General features: G+C 35.7%; 2 protein-coding genes across 4 annotated transcripts in view; one reads left to right on the forward strand and one right to left on the reverse strand.

The window, feature by feature from the left end:
* Window positions 1-23: 23 nt before the first annotated feature.
* ANKRD37 (ankyrin repeat domain 37) lies at window positions 24-2,899 on the forward strand. The gene is made up of 5 exons (XM_008574749.1): window positions 24-204; window positions 418-570; window positions 1,564-1,655; window positions 2,205-2,408; window positions 2,671-2,899. Coding segments are annotated over exons 1-5 (477 nt in total). The 5' UTR covers window positions 24-177; the 3' UTR covers window positions 2,672-2,899.
* Window positions 2,900-2,972: 73 nt separating this feature from the next.
* UFSP2 (UFM1-specific peptidase 2) overlaps window positions 2,973-18,434 on the reverse strand; it is a 25,656-nt gene continuing 10,194 nt past the window's right edge. For 2 of the 3 annotated variants that reach the window (XM_008574751.1, XM_008574750.1), the window contains exons 5-12: window positions 16,788-16,945; window positions 16,277-16,469; window positions 14,741-14,887; window positions 9,945-10,109; window positions 9,614-9,738; window positions 8,400-8,476; window positions 7,391-7,515; window positions 2,973-3,130 (exon numbers count right to left, since the gene is read on the reverse strand). In XM_008574751.1, the coding sequence (XP_008572973.1) occupies window positions 3,044-3,130; window positions 7,391-7,515; window positions 8,400-8,476; window positions 9,614-9,738; window positions 9,945-10,109; window positions 14,741-14,887; window positions 16,277-16,469; window positions 16,788-16,945 (1,077 nt within the window). In that variant the 3' untranslated portion in view covers window positions 2,973-3,043. The remainder of the gene's footprint in view (window positions 3,131-7,390; window positions 7,516-8,399; window positions 8,477-9,613; window positions 9,739-9,944; window positions 10,110-14,740; window positions 14,888-16,276; window positions 16,470-16,787; window positions 16,946-18,434) is intronic. The other variant, XM_008574752.1, reaches the window with a different exon arrangement.

The following is an 18,434-nucleotide window of genomic DNA, read 5'->3' on the forward strand; positions in this document are numbered from 1 at the left end:
GCTGCTGGGGTGCGGTTCTGGCTGGGGCGCGGCGGCGAGGGGCCGGCCCGCTACCCCGGCGGTCTTTAAATTCCCCCTTCCTCGGGCGGGCTTGTGCACACTTACCTGCCAGACTGCAGCGAGTGTCCCACCACTCTGCACTTCCAACGACTTTTTTTCATCTGTTTTAGGCAGGAGATGCTGTTGCTTGATTGCAACCAGGAGGTGAGACCCGGTCCCCTTTTGTCCTGTAGGCTAAGGCTTCCGAATGTTTCTTCCCGGGAGCGCTAGCGGGCTTAACAGTGGACTAACTACAGGGTGCTGCCGAGTCAAGCCTTGTCAAAACTGGAAGGTTTTGGAATGGGAGATTTTCAACCCGGAGAGGGCGCGGGACTGGACAAAGGCAAGAGAGATGCTGGATCTCTTCTCTTCCCGCAGGTGGATAGTCTGAAGCATTTGCTGGAGACGGGGGCCTCCGTCAACGCACCCCCGGATCCCTGCGAGCAGTCGCCTGTCCACTTAGCTGCAGGTGGCGGCCTTGCTTGCTTTCTTCTCTGGCAGCTACAAACGGGCGCTGACCTCAACCAACAGGTAACTAGGCAACTGATTGTTGCTGTGTACAGTTCTCCCCTCCACACAAACATTTCTGAGACGTCAGAATATCCAGTTGGTATAAACATTTCTATAGCAGCGATGCCCAATAGAAATATGCAAGACATGTAATTTTAAATTTTTTAGTAGACATTAATGAAGTAAAAAATGAAATTAATTTTAGTAAGTTAATCCACTTTATCCAAAATGTTAACCTTTCAATATGTAATCAATATGAAACAATTATTTATTTATTTATTTTTTTAAAAGATGACCGGTAAGGGGATCTTAACCCTTGACTTGGTGTTGTCAGCACCACGCTCACCCAGTGAGCGAACCGGCCATCCCTATATGGGATCCGAACCCGGGGCCTTGGTGTTATCCGCACCGCACTCTCCCGAGTGAGCCACGGGCCGGCCCAGTATGAAACAATTATTGATGAGATGTTTTACATTTTCGTTCCGTACTACGTCTTCACAGTCCGGTGTGTATTTTTTCTTTCCAGCATATCTCAATTCCGAATAGCCACATTTCAACTGCTGTTTAGCTATAAGTGGCTATTAGCTATCACATTGGACAGGGTAGGACTAGTTTGTTTCAGAAGTAATTGCTGCATTACCAAAAGTCTTAGTATAGCAATTGAAATACTTGTGAGATATGCTCACAACCATTACAGTTTGCACCTTTCATTGAATGTTAAAGTATGGTGGACTTCAGAATGTAAACTTTTTTTACTTCTGTAGAACTCTATTTTGCTTTTACTTGTTTTATGTGTGTGGATGTGGCTACAAGTTTTTATTAATGAAAACTTTGTATTAAATAGTACACTACAGGACCTTTATAAAAAATTAAAAGCCTGAATTAAAAAATTTGGTATAGTACAATGCACTTCTAACTAGTTTTCTCAAATAGCTAATATGAGACTTCACTCACCAACTTCCACAAGGAAGTGTTTTCGAAAGAGGCACTAAAATATGCCGTCTTATCCTTAAGGATGTTTTGGGAGAAGCTCCACTACACAAGGCAGCAAAAGTTGGAAGCCTGGAATGCCTTAGCCTGCTTGTAGCCAGTGATGCCCAAATTGAGTGAGTAATAAAATCAGCAGCTTCAAATTTGTATTATCTTGGATTAAACTAATCAGACTCCTGAAGCTTATTTACATGTGCTTTTAAAAATAATGCTTTTCTGATTGATAATTTAGTGTTATCATTTAAATGTTAACTTAGGTTATTAGTAATATCTAATAATAGTCAAATTTGAGTAAGTAAAAAATGGATCCTGAGCATTCAGAGGTGCTATTCTGTTCAGTATGAAACTATTCCACTTCAGTTTTGGTTTAAGAAAACCCATTCTGTAGAAGTTCTCATTGACTACCTTTGGGTATTCATTCAGTGTACTGAACACCAGATACTGTTGCATTCATTCCAAAACGGAATGCCTACTCTATGCTGGACTCCACTAGCCACTGAAGATATGACAGTGAGCAAAACGAAATTTTCCTGTTCATCCTTTACCTCTTCTATTCTGCAACCAGCATTTATATGAACCCCAAATTTCTTTGTTAAAAAAAACCCGAAAAAACTAAACAATTATCAATTTTTATTTAACTAACTCAATTTTTGTCATAATTTCAGCTTATGTAATAAGAATGGGCAAACAGCTGAAGATCTTGCTTGGTCATGTGGATTTCCGGAATGTGCCAAGTTTCTTACAACAATTAAATGGATGCAGACAGTAAAATCAAGGGAACTGTCTGATAGGGATCATTGTGTTCCAGTGCTCAGACAGAAACGAAGTTTTGGAAGTGTAGAAAACACAAATGGGAAAAGGAAGCGTTGGTAAGTAACTCATAGCTTTTTCTTCTTTCCTCATGGATCTTTTGTTTAGCGTAGAACTTATTGTTCTATTTAAATATTGATACTCTTATTTCTATCATTTCTATCATATCTTATACTATCATTTCATCCTCATTAACATTTTATACTGCCTATAGTTAGTACTACTAGATTCCAGAGACCAAAAATTTTCATGCAGGGTAGAAGTTTGGGGAGAAAACCTTTTTAAAAAAGTTTTTAATGTTAACATGTTTTTTAAAAACAGATGTCACGTTGGTTATGAAGAGGTGTGAAGAAGGCCTTCATTTCATGCAGATCTACAAGCTCTGGCTTTTGGCTTACCGTATGTGTCTAAACTCCTTCTAAGAAGGAGGAAAACTTTCTTCCACATGAAGATAACACTTAAGAATACATGTATTTACATGCCTATAATATTTTGGTTGTGCATGCATGCTTTCTCTTTTAAGTTATTAAAGGATTGTTTAAAGAGTAAATCCTCTGTGCAGTATTTACAACCTTTGAAAAAAAATCAATAGTTTAAACCATCAAACTATACCCAGGATTTAATTTGGAGTTAAACTTATTCTTTATTAACATTTATAATACCACTTTACTACAGTCTTTGAGTCCAAGACATTTTAAATAATATTTGGTCGCTGAGGAAGACATAAGTTATAGTAAGCATCCTTGTTCCAAAAGTCTGGGCCCTTCCATCCACACCAGCCCTGGATTTGGGAGAAGGGAAAGAAAAACCTTTTATAACCTTATAAGACTACATGTCAACATTGTTAATGTGAGGCTCTGTCAGCAGTACCTTGGAATAACACTCTTACTACCAGTCTAATTCAAGGATTTTAATTCCTATTAAGCATAGAAAAGTAACGTATTTGGGTCCATTTAAGGCAGATTTTAAAACTTGATTCTGTAGTATTTAATCATAGAAATCATCAAAAAAGAAAAACTTCATTATAGTAACTGACACCAGATACCACACTTTGTTGATTATAATATGTATAGTTTTACAAATCTGGCAGTTGATAGCATGTGATAGTTTAATTGGCACTGTTTTTCTTAGTGGTCCATAAAAGACTACCATTCAGTGGCACCTTAGGTATGATCAAATATGGTAGTGAGAAATCTGAGCCTGTCCCATCATTTGCATTCTATGTCCCTTCCTTTTCCTCAGGCTGTAACCAATTCTGCTTTCCATTCTTCATGTCAGTGTTAATCCTTTTCCCCAGCAGAGAAAATTACTTTCAAACAGAATCTCCTTATGAATATGAAAGTTTATCGCATTTCTTCTAGGGCCACTGATTTATTTTCTTAAAGAAGAAAACTTGAAGAAAAAACTGATGACTGGTCTGTGTTATAACATTTCCAAATAAAATGCTCTGTTTGAGAAATACTTGTGAAGAAGCTAGCTGAGGACTCTTAAAATACCGCTGAGTGAGTGACAAGTAGTGGTTTTATTCCTTACTCTAACTCTGGAGCTGCTGGATATTCTGGCAGGCACCCCCAAAGTCAAAGTTCATAGTTTCTATTGAAGACAGTGTGTTAGCTCTATTTTTGTGTGTGGAAGAGGGACGGTTGTTGAGTAGAGATACTCTTTTTACTTTTTTCTTTTTCTGATTGTAAAAATAGGACACATTGTAAAAATTCAAACGAGATGGAAGTTAAAAAATAAAGAAATCCTCTGTTACTCCTATTTTATTCTGTTAAAAAATAAAGAAATCCTCTGTTACTCCTATTTTATTCTGTTAAAAAATAAAGAAATCCTCTGTTACTCCTATTTTATTCTGTTAAAAAATAAAGAAATCCTCTGTTACTCCTATTTTATTCTGTTAAAAAATAAAGAAATCCTCTGTTACTCCTATTTTATTCTGTTAAAAAATAAAGAAATCCTCTGTTACTCCTATTTTATTCTGTTAAAAAATAAAGAAATCCTCTGTTACTCCTATTTTATTCTGTTAAAAAATAAAGAAATCCTCTGTTACTCCTATTTTATTCTGTTAAAAAATAAAGAAATCCTCTGTTACTCCTCTGTTACTCTGTACCTCTCCCCAGATAACCATCATGAAGTTTATTGTCTTTTATACCTGTTTCCATACATAAATAACCTTCTATTTATTATCTCATTTTTTTCAGCAAAACTTTCTGTAATAAATTTAATGTCTTAAAATCTGTTTTCTTAATAGACAAATATAAAAAGGACTTATGCTATCTCTATTTTAACATTTTTGTGATGCTTTCGCACATGTAACCCTTCTCCAGGTAACCAGATCCAAATTTTTTTTTTTAAAGAGAAATGGGTAGAGAAGGTGCCAAAATGGGAGTATGTAGAGGGCCCATGCTAATTTCCTCTGAGAAGACTGGCCTGGACCTTCAAACAGGAAAGCTTCACAAGAGGGCAAAGAGAGGTCAGGCAGAGGCAGAACTCTCCTGTGCCTTAGATTCCCATAGGTCTACTGACGGTCAGGCTTGCCTTCTTAGTTTCTTGTATGCACTAATAGAGAAAGGGGGTTTCTTTTTTTTTTTCCTTTTTGTCTTTTTTCGTGTCCGGAAACGGATCGCAACTCTCAGTGTCGCGCCCGTACCAGACCGGGACCAGCAACGGGATCGCAACCCTCGGTGTTGCGCCCGCACCTTGCTCAGCCAGTGAGCGGGAACTGGTCTGTATGTGGGATCCGAACCCTCGGCGGGAGCGCCGCCACGCTCCCAAGCAGCGCACTGCAGCAGTGCGCCACCGGGCCGGCCCGAGAAAGGGGGTTTCTGCCCTTGCAAAGTTCTACAAACATATAACTAGCAAAGAAGGAGATTGCAGTTCTCAGAGAAAGTAATCAGGGACAATGCCTTAACTATCTAATTGCTTCAGGAAACCCTATCTAGATAATTCTGTCTACTGCAAAGCCCCTCAAGCCAGCCAGAAAGAAGCACCTTTTTTTTTTTTTTGAGACCAGCCGCACCGCGCTCAGCCAGTGAGCGTACGGGTCATCCCTATATAGGATCCGAACCCGCGGTGGGAGCGCTGCTGCACTCCCAGCACCGCACTCTCCCGAGTGCGCCATGGGCTTGGCTGTATCACTTCCTTGATGCTGAAAATAATTAAGGCTTCTCCTTGCCTTTGAGATAAAAATCTACATGCCTTGCTTCTCTGGCTGGCTCACAATGATGACCCTTCTTGATTTAGCTTCTGCCTGTCCCTCCAGCCACACCTCTTCGCTGAGCTCCAAGCATATTCAATTGCCTGTAGTTCTGGGAACATGCCAGGCTTTCCTTTCACTGCAGCCAAATAACTCACCTTAGATACCTTATTTTTCCCCTTGAGAATCCTTTTTGGATTCTCCTTCTCTGTCATTCTACACTAGACTGAGAGCTCCTTAAAGACCTTTATAAATACCCCTAGTGCTTAGGACAGTGGCTGGCACACGCAAATATTAGATACTTAATAAATGTTGGATGAATGAACACTTTATTACAGAGAGTACATATTGCTACTTTTTTCAGTAAGGTATGTGTACCAGTCAGACCTTTCATAGACTTAAAATTCTAAATGTCTTGAAAGAGAAAAGCAAGGAAAAAGAAATTGCTTAAAATGTTAAAAAACACATTTCTATCCCATTAGTATTACTATTGTCATTAGAAAAAGACTTTAGTAAACAGAGGATATAAAAGAGTTCAGCTACAAATACACTAAAAGCTCTTTCACATACATTTTAAAATATTTTATCCTTAGGGCTTTAGCAACCTAATGTAGTTTGATTCTCTACAACTTCTGAAAACACCTTACCAATGAATTTCAATGATAAACCATCTAATTCCCCAAGCATTCTGCTTTAAAAAAAAAAGAAAGTGACCTAATTAAACCACAACTTAAAAGTTCAGAGAAACCTTTCTTTGGTACTAATGATATCGACTTAAGTGGCAGCATCACAAAAATGAAGAGTAGTGGGTAATAGAATATATTCACTAGTTTATGGGTTTTTTTTGTGACTGGTAAGGGGATCAGAACCCTTGGCTTGGTGTCGCCTGCACCGTGCTCAGCCAGTGAGTGCACCGGCCATCCCTATATAGGATCCGAACCTGCGGTGGGAGTGCCGCTGTGCTCCCAGCGCCGCACTCCCCCAAGTGAGCCACAGGGTCGGCCCACTAGTTTATGGTTTTTTTTTGTGACCGGTAAGGGGATCAGAACCCTTGGCTTGGTGTCGCCTGCACCGTGCTCAGCCAGTGAGTGCACCGGCCATCCCTATATAGGATCCGAACCTGCGGTGGGAGTGCCGCTGTGCTCCCAGCGCCGCACTCCCCCAAGTGAGCCACAGGGTCGGCCCACTAGTTTATGGTTTAAAAGGTCATATGCATTACTGTATTTTTAGTATATCTGTCAAAGAACGTGACATTATTTAACATTTAATTATGCCTTGAAATTCTTGTCTCCTAAAGATTCAGTACTGAGTTTTCATATGTGAGAATTAGTTGCCTATAAATTTATATCTCCTTTAGCTGATATTGTAAGCATCAACGAACACTCTTAAATATATATGCACTTCAAATCCTTTACAAAATGAGATCAGGTTATATGTCAATAAATTAAACGTAGTCAAGCGTCCTTAATGTGCAGCATAGCATTTAGCTATTTTTTTGGTTAATTCTAAAATTATAAAAGTTTTTACAGTATATTCCATTCTCCTATTTTAAAACATTGATAAAGTACCATACATTTGTTTATGCAAGGCTGTAAAATCTTCAAAGGAATATAGTTGTGAGCTTTGCGTTCTATTATTAAGAGTAATAACTGAGAAAGTTTTTACGGATCTAAGCTAACTTTTGTCTTTTGCAATTTACTTTGTTCCTTCTTGTCCTTCCTACATATAGAGATATTTGAGGATCACCGCGCTCTGCTTACAGACTTTCTTTTAACAGCCAATTTGCTATCCTTCATTTCTGGGTTCTTTGCCTTGTGTCTAAATTTGTATTAAATGGATACTTACCTTCTCTAAAATCACTTGCAAATCTTCAGCGCCTGTATAATGTGGATCTAGAATAAGAAATTTTATCTGCCCTGTAATCTCATTCCATGCAACTCCTAGTATTGTGTGGGCCAAAACTCCTCCCCCTATAGAAGAAATGAAATACAGATGAGGGCATAAACTAATTTTAACTGCCTATTCAATTTAAATCTTAAAAGATTATTTTGCCTTTTAATCAATCTAAAACAGCATTAAATTGACTACCTTATATTATAAAAGACCACAATGTTAAATAAACTCTGAAAAAATAAAATTACATCTTTTAACACATACAATTATGTCTATAAACATGTAAAGTTTATTTTCCACTGTCATATCCACAGAATTACCTAAACTGGATTTACAAAAGGCCATAGGCATCCATAATCCTCCCAACAGAGTAGCAACCATGCTGTGGCACCTCTCAGCAGACAGTCCCTGCTGCCTCTGCTCTGAGTACCTCCAGTGATACAGCCTATCTATCTACTACTCATTAAGTTCTTTCTGATAGTCTGCTGACATCAGCCTACCTCTATTTCTTACACTAGTCTTAGCTTGCATTCTGTCATCACAGGACAAAGTCTTGTTCTTCATAAATTATGCATCTTTAGATCACCTACTCCAATCTTCTTATTTTATGAATTAATCCCAGAGGTTAAATAATTTGCACAGTGTCATACAGCCAGCCAAGTTAGTGAAAGAACCGTAATTTATGATGCTTGGTTGAGTGACCACCTCCTCTTTTTAATACATTCTCAGCTCTTTAAATACTTGAATACAGTTATCATTTCTCTTCTTAGCCTTTACTTCTAATGGTTATTAATAATAATAATCTCTTTCATAACATATCCAGAGATCAATATGTACGGTGTAAAAGTTAATTTTACAATGTTTAAAATGTCTGATTTTATGCAACATTAACTATATCAGTGATAAATTTTACATCCTCTCCACTCTATCAAAAGAGCTGCAAATGTTCAAAACACCTTACCAATCATTATTGGAGTTCCTTCACTCTGGAAATGATTAACCAGTTCTCGTCCTTGAGAGGCCATTTCTGAACCGTGGCTAGAAAGAAACCATTTTCCATCAGGTGAACTACTTCTAACACTAAGGTCAAATAATGAACTTGGGAGCCAATGTTGATGCCCAAGGGGTTCTTATGGATGGGTTCAATTATCAGAAGAATGAGTTTTGAGTCCTGGGTTTTTGTCTTCTTGCTGTTGGACTTCTGAGTCTGTATTTCCTTATCTTTAAATTGGGACCAGAGGAAATTCTAGGACTGAAATACATTTCTATAAAGCCAGTGTTTTCAAGTGGCTGCAGAATGTTTTCAAGTGCAACATATTATTTTTTAGGGGATATCTGAATGTACTATGCAATTTCTACATTTGAGAAGAGAGAGAGGAGGACTGATGAAGGGAGGTATTTTTTGGGAGTGAAACTGCCAGATGTGCTCAACCTTAGCTCTCGCTTAATAAGGAATGTATAAATAATGTCTTAAGGCACCAAAAGTTTACTTTCTAAAAGTTCTTCACTACTTAATCTGTCATTTATTAACACTGATTTCCACAGCCACTCCAAATTCCAATTGTGAAATAGGACCTATTAAAGTACTTGGAAGATTAGGATAATGTTACTATAGTTACCAATAGAAAGTATATTTTAAAACATAAGCGAGTTATGGTCATAGAAAATATTACTTACTTTATATATTCTCATATTTTAATATGAGAATTATGTTTAAAATATATTGGAAAAGATAAAATGAATACATTATTTGGATACATTATTGCTTTATTAATATCTTAGGAAGAAAAAGAGCAGGAGGCAAACAAAAGAGTGAATCACAGATCAACATTTGATTTTTTTCCTCTTAAGACTTTTTAAAAACTTGAACATAAAAAAACTAGACTTTCTATAACTTCAGTCAAAGTTAATGTATTTAAGTTTTCCTCTTCTAGGCTAAAATTAGGCCTAGACAATGCAAGTACATATCACTAAGTTTATTCATAAACTCAAAACTCAAAAGTCTTCAAAAAAATTTAGGATTAAAAAATGAGATTTATGAAGCAATGAGGTAATGAGGAGGAAGAGAAAGGAGTGAAAATAAAAGACAGAAAAAGACCATTTTTCTATTACTTTAATAAAAATGACAAATTATCTCTTTGAAATGGTTTATCTAATTTCATAAAGAGTCCTTACCTGACAAACAGTATTTTTGAAGTTATACCAATCAGTTGGTTTAGTACCAGCTGTACCTCAATAGATCCAATCCATTGCCGTGATCCGACAAATGTTGGTGGTTTGTCACTGGCATCAACTAGAGCCTTTATGTATTTAAAATATAAAAAAATCCATACACAAGACAGCTATTAAAAATTACATTTAGGACATTTTCCCTGATTACCAGTACATTTTTTTCCTTCAAAAACAGAAATAAGTCTGCATCATGAGGTAATAGTTATTATTAATGGCATATTAAAGGCTAATGAAGTATACAATTGATTATAATTTAGAATAGCATGTTCTGTACCTGCTGAATTTCTCTGTGTGTTGGAATGGGCCTCTCTGTGTATCCCTGATGTTTGAACCAAGAGCAGATAGTCTGTAGCGATCGATAAGCACAGCCCCAGCCATTGTCATCTATCCGATCCTGCATATAATGATGATAACCATACGTGCCCTGGACCACATAAATCTATATAAAAAGAATACAGGAAAATATTAAATTAAGATAGAAATACATATACTATATATACACCTGAGTCATGTTTATTGTTCTGAGCTAGACTGTTACTTTAGTTCTTTATAAAAATGCCTTCACAAAACTACGGTTTACATTATACCCTCTTGGCTTTTTATTAAAGGTCCAAAGTCCTTACAGAGGGGTTCAATAAGACCTGTCTTCTGACCTCTCCAACACTTTTCCCTGTTGCTTATTCTGCTTTAGATTCAAATAAAACCAGGGACAATCTGACCTCAGAGCCTTATGGATCTCTTGACCTGGAAAACTCTTTTCCCAAATAATTTTACAGCTTCCACCCTTACTTCAGTCAGGTCTCTGATCAAATGTCAGAGGATATCCCTGACCATCCAGCCTAATGATGGCACACTCACTCTCTCAATACCCATCCCCTGTCTTGGCTGTCATCATTGTCCTGCTTTATTTTTCAAAGCACTTATCACTATTTGAAACATTACTTAATATCATTTTAAAAATATCTGCCTTCCTACACTAATATGTGAGCTCAGTGAGGGCCTGCACTGTGTCTTATCCATTTCTGGGCCCAAGTTTCTACAACAGGCCTGGCACACAGTTGATATAATTGTTGTTGTATAAATGATGAATGAATGAATGAAGGAAGGGAGGAAAGAATAAAGGAATGAATAAACAAACAAATTTAGGGTCTATATAATGGGTCATGGGAGGAATGTTTCTGCAATTTTGTAAAACTGCCATCAGTTACAGCCCAGGTATGTTAATGACTTTAAAATAAGAGTCAATATTATATAAATTCTTATAGTATTTAAGAATGCAATGTCTTTAACAGCCCAGGTATGTTAATGACTTTAAAATAAGAGTCAATATTATATAAATTCTTATAGTATAATGCTAGGAATGCAATGTCTTTATTTATTTATTTTACAAACTAGTATTATCTTTAAAAAATTAGGTGAGAAGAATCATGGGCAAAGATAGAACCCTCGCCCAACAATTAGAGAACATACAAGGGTACTTCAAAAAGTTCATGGAAATATTCATTTTATAATTCTTTTCTTCCACGTAATTTTTGAAGTACCCTCATATATTCTGCTTAAATACAGACAGGAAATTTATAACTAGACCACTGTTGTAGGCTGAAAAATGCCCCCCTAAAGATACCTATGCCCTAATTCCTGGAACCTGTGAATGCAACCTTCTATGGGAAAAAAAAAAAAAAAATTCTCTGTAGATGCTATTAAGGATCTTAAGATGGGGAGATTATCCAGGTGGACCCTAAATACAGTCACATGCATTCTTATAAGAGAGAGACAGAGGGAAATTTGACACAGAGGAGAAGGAAATGTGACCAAGGAGGCAGAGATCAGAGTGATGCAGCCATAAGCCAAAGACTGCCAGCAGCACCAGAAGCTGAAAGAGGTAGGGAATAGAGTCTCCTCAAGTCTACGGAGGCAGTGTGGCCCTGCTGACACTTGATTTTAGCTCATTGATAGTGATTTTGGACTTATAGCCTCCACAACTGTGACAGAATCCATTTCTGTAGTTTTAAGCTACTAAGTGTGTGGTTATTTGTTACAATATCCATAGGGAGTAAATACATGTCTCAATAGATTTCAGAGTCAGTATCACTTAGAAATTGTTTCTGACCAGTATGCAAAAAAGTCAGAAACCAGTAATAAATAAATAAATTCTGATATATTTGGACATTAAAAGACTTCTAAATAATGCATGGGTTAAAGAAAAGCCATAATAGAGACGTAATAATAGTGAGAAAGATTAACAATAAGCTAAGTATCCAACTAAAGAAGTTAGAAGAAAAACAATAAAGGAGTGAAGATAGTAAAGAGCAAAAATGAATGAAATAGAGTATAAGAGTGAGAATGGAGGGGTGAACAAAGCCAAAAGTTTTTGTTAAAAAAAAGAGAAGGCAAAGAAATGATATGACGAGTGAGAAAGAAATCATTACAACTACAAGAGGTAGTAAAACCTAGGTAAATTTATAAAAATGAAAAAGTCCTATAATGACTAACAAAACTAAATCTGTTATTAAAAATCTTCCCACAAAGAAAGGACTAAGCCCAGATTGTTTTATAGGTTTTACCAAATGATCTAGGGAACATTATGCCAATCTTATATAAACTCTTCCAGAAAACTAAAAAAGGAACATTTTCCAACTCATTCAATAAGCCAGTATATCACTGATAAAAAACTAAGAACAGTATGAGGGAAAAAAAATTATAAGCCAATATTATTCATGAACATATATGCAAAAATCTTAACAAAATATTAGCAAACTGAATCCAGCAGTGAATAAAAAATAATAATGAATCATAACCAAACTGGGTTTGTCGCATGAATGCAAATCTATTATTGTTGGGAGATTTGTGCTGAAGTATTTAAGGGTAAATAGCATGTCTATAATTTTCAAATGGTTTGGGGGAGGAAAAGAGAGAGGGAGAAATGAAGCAAATAAAACAAAATGCTGACAACTGTTGCACATGTTATCAGGAGACATTATAGGATGTTCATAGCAGGATTGTCTAAATAGCAAAAAACTTGGAAAAAATAACACAAAGGTATATTATACAGGTATAATTATAAAGGTATATTATACAGGCATTATTATAAAGGTATATTATACACCAATAGAGATAACTGAACTTACAGGTAAACAAAATACCACAGATAAATCTTAGATATATAACACTGAGTGAAAAAGCAAGTTGTAGAAGAATAGTGATACCATCTTTATAAAACTCAAAAACAAGCAAAAATAAAAGTTACACTGCTGAAGTAATATATACATACTTGTACATGGTGAAACTATTTTTTAAAAAAGGAAGGGAATGATGAACACAAAACTCAGTGTAATAGTTGCTCTTGGAACTATGTCGGGGAGGCAGGAGTGGATAAGGAAGCAGAACACAGACTGGTAACGTTCTGGTTCTTAAATTAGGTAGGGACTCCCTGGTATTCATTTCCTTAGTATACTTTATAATTAACATATATTTTATATGTACATATCAAATATTACATAATAAATATTAAAAAATATGTAAATGCTTGTGTCTTTGTAATACAAGTAATGAACCTATTTCATTGTCAAAAGTCAATCAGCATTCATTCAATACCTCATGAGTGTCCAGGTTCTTTGTAAGAAACTATTAAGAATTAAAAATGAACATATGATACAATACCCACCCTAAAGGAGTTCTGAATATAGTCAGAGAGCAAACATTTATGTCTTAATCTGCTAGAAGATCATCAAGAGTTATGTTGTTTGTGAGAGACTCTAAGTTTTCTATTTCTTAATCTGTGCTTCTATGACTGTGACAGAACAAGATTATTTTTTAAACCAGAAATAAGTCTCTTAATATTTCTTCTCATGAGAGACTCTAAGTTTTCTATTTCTTAATCTGTGCTTCTATGACTGTGACAGAACAAGATTTTTTTTTAAACCAGAAATAAGTCTCTTAATATTTCTTCTCGTCTGCTCAAAATAAGTGAAATAATTTAATATCACCGAAGTGTTGACTAAAGACTCATCTGTATACATACATGGAACGATGAGTGCCCAGCCAGAGTTCTTTCTATGGGAAGCTGGTCTGCCTATAGCTCTTACAGACAGGGCTGCTGCCCCAAGTGCACCCTGACAGCAGGACCAAAAGGGGGCCCCTCACTCCTCTAGGGTAGATATCATATCATACATGCATTTTTAATTCTTAAGATTTCCTTATAAATTTGGATACTGAGAAGGTACTGAATAAATCCCATGAAAAGATGGCCAATCAAATTTTCTTTCTCTTGGGACTCCTGAATTGCGAAGTGCAGAGTGAGCCAGGAAGTAAGGAGCAGGGAACGAAGTTGAAAAGAAGCATATGCTGAGCAGCTATGAGGAAGAATTGGAAAAAATTATACACAAGCTGAGACAATGAGGATACAGAAGGTCTGAGGCTAAGAAAAGATAAAGGTAAGGAACAGGCCAATTAGGATCAAAAGCATATACACAGAAAACAACAGTAATGCCGTCAAGGAGTTAACGGAGGCCTTGAGAGGAACTGAGACAGCTGCCAGCCACAGGGCTGCTTTGTTTTTAAAAGGCCCAACTGTACTAGTATTCCTGTTCTTGGATTCCTGTTTCTTACTAGTGTATGTTTATCCTTAAAGTAACCCTTTCTCTACTCTCTGCCACTCTATTCTTATTTGAGCTACCTACTTTAGTGAGGATGTCCCTTGCAACCAGGTAAATGCTGCACAGAAATTAAGTCTGGCACCTTATTAGACTTATCTGACAATGTGGTTTGGGTAGATAATACCCATAATTAGAATGATTTCTTAGGTTCAGAATGAAAAAATGGGATAAGCCTTTAAAGAAACCAGGGAATGGAATTTTAGTAAGAGAAATGTCTAGTATCTATTCCTAACCTTTTAGACCATTGTTAATTACTGCTGTATTAGGCAATGATTGTTAAGAATGGGTGAAAAATTATGTGTTAGAGATGATAAACATTATGAATCAATTCTTACAACTTCTATTGGGTACCGACAAAAAACAACTAATGACATTAATGGTCAACTGATTCCCATAAACAATTAGTTAAACTCACCATACCAGTCTCTATGTTAGGTGGATTAAGATAAGTATGTGGATTTCTAATGTAACCATCTTTGTATGGTTCATCTGGAAAGTGATAAGCATTAGACCTTTTGAAATAAGGTCTGTCATGAGGCAGATTGAAGAGATCATGTAACTCCTAAATGAAATCAGAATCAAAAGAAAAAAAGTTAATGATTTAGATTCCTAGTCAAATAGATAAACTAAAGAAGTTATACAACATAGAAAATTAACTATATATTGGTTATAAAAGTTTCAAAGACTATTATGATTGAATTTGTTAAGGCCAAAGAGGGTAAGAATTAAATATAAGCCAAATAAAATTTATTTTTGTTTATGTATGGATGAGTGGTCTTCAAAAAGTTCATGGAAAGATTCATATTATCTTTTAATTCTATTTTTCCACGAACTTTTTGAAGTATCCTTGTATATAGATAGACACTGGAAGAGAATATAGAAAAATGAAAATAATTTGTTAGTGTGAGAGAACTGAGATAGTTTAAAATTAATTATTTATTACAACATAGTCTGTTAAAATATATCCAGGCTAAAGACTGGCTTTGAAACAGCCTGGTAAATTATAACTAACAATGATAATTATATCAAAGTATTTTGAAAAATCATGTTTAGAGTGCTTTACAAATATAAGGGGAGTGATTAAATTACAGAGTAGAAGCTGGTGGTAAAAACCAACAAATATGGCATGAAAATAAAAATACACATACATGTTTAAAATGCAGTATTTTCACAATTGTGTAAAAACATGTAATGGGTAAACTTTGAAAAGCGAGACTTCTTTTGGTCACATCTCCTACGTGCTCTAGCGGTTTGAACAGATCAGCTCATGTGGCTGTCACCTCTGCAAATCAATTCACCTCGTACTTACAGATAGGTACAGAGGGTTAGAGTACTACACCTCTTCTCAGGACAGAGAATAGGAAGATACTCCATGGTATAATTTGGCAGGTGCCAGGCAAGGCAGCATATCAAAAAGATGTATTCCAAAACCAGTCATTTTGCCAATAAATCTTATTTCTTTGAAAGCTGGTCATGTTTTCTCCAAAATTCCTCTACTAAAACTCAAATAACCCTACTTATGGTGGAATACTACCATAAATCCTAATATTAGAATTAGCATAAGTTCTAATTTTCCTTCTCTACCTATAATCTTGTCTCTTTCACAAATCTGGAAGTAACAGAAGAGAAAAGGAATTTGTTAATCCTCATCAGCTACTCTAGGCATATAAACATCTTTCCATTTCTATATTAAAGTATGGAAAAAATTTCATACAATGTAAGAGCGACATTGAGCATTTGAAATTAAAATGTTACATATGGATTTAGCATATTTTTTCATTAATAATACTTTAAAAAATTCTGAGAACAGAAATTAAATCATATGTAAAACTAATAGTCTACTTCCACACCTAAATTAAATCACAAAATAATTTCCATTTATTGGAAATATATAATTAAATACAAAATAAATGATAGTTTTTATTTTTTTTCTAAAAATAAAAGGTTTTACCTTTCTGTAGGCCTGCAAGTGATCATCTGGAATTCCTGATGGATATGAAATTGTTACAAGATTTTTTTCCCCTGGTAATAAAAAGTGCAGAGGTTCAGGGACCACAATAGATGTCTCTTTCACATATTTCAAAATGCATTTTTCCATATCAGTTAGTTGATTGTGAACTGCATCAACCAGACGTTTACGAATGCTGTGGGGGGAGATATATACAACTGCATTAACAAAAGTTAGAGAGTAGAGCTAATATATCCCTAATGCAGTAGAAGAAACTCTATATAATTGCTCTGGATAAAGGGACACCCTCTAGGTTTCAGCATGCTACCCTACTTACTTCACATAAATATTTAATTACTGGATGATTCTTACTTAGGTTGATACTAAACAAGGAGTAAATCATAGTAAAAACAACCACCACCCTGGACATGTCTATATGGTATTTAAAAATGGGCTCTGATTACTTTGGGAAAGGGTCCTCATTTAAATTTTGTAGTACTACAAAAATACTTACTTTCCCCATGTCTCTTCTGGAGCAACAGATATAACTGCATCAACCGGTAAAGTCATATTAATATAGCGGTGTCCTCTACTTTCCCTTTCAATGATGGGGGTTACAGCTGCCAGAGAGGTGGACATTTCCAGCATAAGATCTATATTTACTATTTGAGGCTATATAGATAAAAAGTAATAGTCATCTTTAAACACCAAAAATAAAGGGTAAGTAAAAGGACTTTTAAAAAACAATATATAAAGCCATACTGAATTGTTTAAAAGCACAAATCTTATCTTAAATAATCTGGGTAGAGGGACAAAGTGAGTAAGAAGTAAAGATGAAATCAGATTGCAGATGAATGTTAAAGCTAGGTATAGGTTTACTGGAGTTCACCATACTATTCTCGCCACTCTTGGATAGAGTTAAAATTAAAAAAAAAAAANAGTGCATATGCAATATATGTGTGTTCTCCATGGAGTGTGTGTGTGTGTGTGTGTGTGTGTGTGTGTGTAGTGCGTAGGCAATATATGTGTGTTCTCCATGGAGTGTGTGTGTGTGTGTGTGTAGTGCGTATGCAATATATGTGTGTTCTCCATGGAGTGTGTGTGTGTGTAGTGCGTATGCAATATAGTGTGTGTTCTCCATGGAGAGTGTGTGTGTGTGTAGTGTGTATGCAATATATGTGTGTTCTCCATGGAGTGTGTGTGTGTGTGTGTGTGTGTGTGTAGTGCATATGCAATATATGTGTGTTCTCCATGGAGTGTGTGTGTGTGTGTGTGTGTGTGTGTAGTGCATATGCAATATATGTGTGTTCTCCATGGAGAAATGACTGATTGATGAGCTGGAACAGGGAAAGGACATGTTGCACCTGGAACATCTTATGGAAGAAAGTAGCAAGTGCTCAAAAAATACAACATCAAAAGGACACTGGAGCCAGCTTGAAGAAGCTTCTACTGGCCAAATCCTGGAAAATGTGATCATCAAGATAACTAATGATAGTAACAGATTATAACTCTGTTATATGCACAAAATAAGAATCTATACTTCCATGCAGATAATAAAAAACAAAAAAAGGAAAAGCTCTTCATCACACTATAAAATCATCTAATAAATGTAGAAGGAAAAGATAGATTTAGAAAAATCACCATTTGAGTAGATTAAAAACTTAAATATAAGATCTGAAACTATAAAATTACCAGAAGAAAACATAGGGGAAACACTCCAAGAAGCTGATTTGGGAAAAAATTTTATGGAGAAGATTTCTAAAGTGCAGGCAACAAAATGGGATTACATCAAATTAAAAAGCTTCTGCTCAGCAAAGGAAACAACAAAATGGAGAGGCAACCAACCAGCAGAATGGGAAAAAATAATTTGCAAACTATTAATCCAACAAGGAATTAATATCCGGTATATATAAAGAATGTAAACAATGCAACAGCAAAAAACCAAATAATCCAATTAAAAAATGGGCAAATGACTTGAATAGACATTTCTCAAAAGAAGACATATAAATGACCAACAAATACATGAAAAAATGCTCGACACATCACTAATCACCAGGGAAATGCAAATCAAAACCACAGTGAGATATCATCTCATCCCAGTTAGAATGGGTATTAGCAAAAAGACAAAAAATAATGAATGTTGGTGAGGGTGCAGAAAAAA

This window comes from Galeopterus variegatus, unplaced genomic scaffold, assembly GCF_000696425.1.
Source record: "Galeopterus variegatus unplaced genomic scaffold, G_variegatus-3.0.2 Scaffold1097, whole genome shotgun sequence".
Lineage (NCBI taxonomy): Eukaryota > Metazoa > Chordata > Mammalia > Dermoptera > Cynocephalidae > Galeopterus > Galeopterus variegatus.

Bases quoted from the DNA above. Each gene is read 5' to 3' on its own strand.
- ANKRD37 (XM_008574749.1), top strand. From the start codon at position 178: ATGCTGTTGCTTGATTGCAACCAGGAG. The intron at 205-417 runs GTGAGACCCGGT...CTCTTCCCGCAG, and splicing joins TGCTTGATTGCAACCAGGAG to GTGGATAGTCTGAAGCATTT. The intron at 571-1,563 runs GTAACTAGGCAA...CTTATCCTTAAG, and splicing joins GCGCTGACCTCAACCAACAG to GATGTTTTGGGAGAAGCTCC.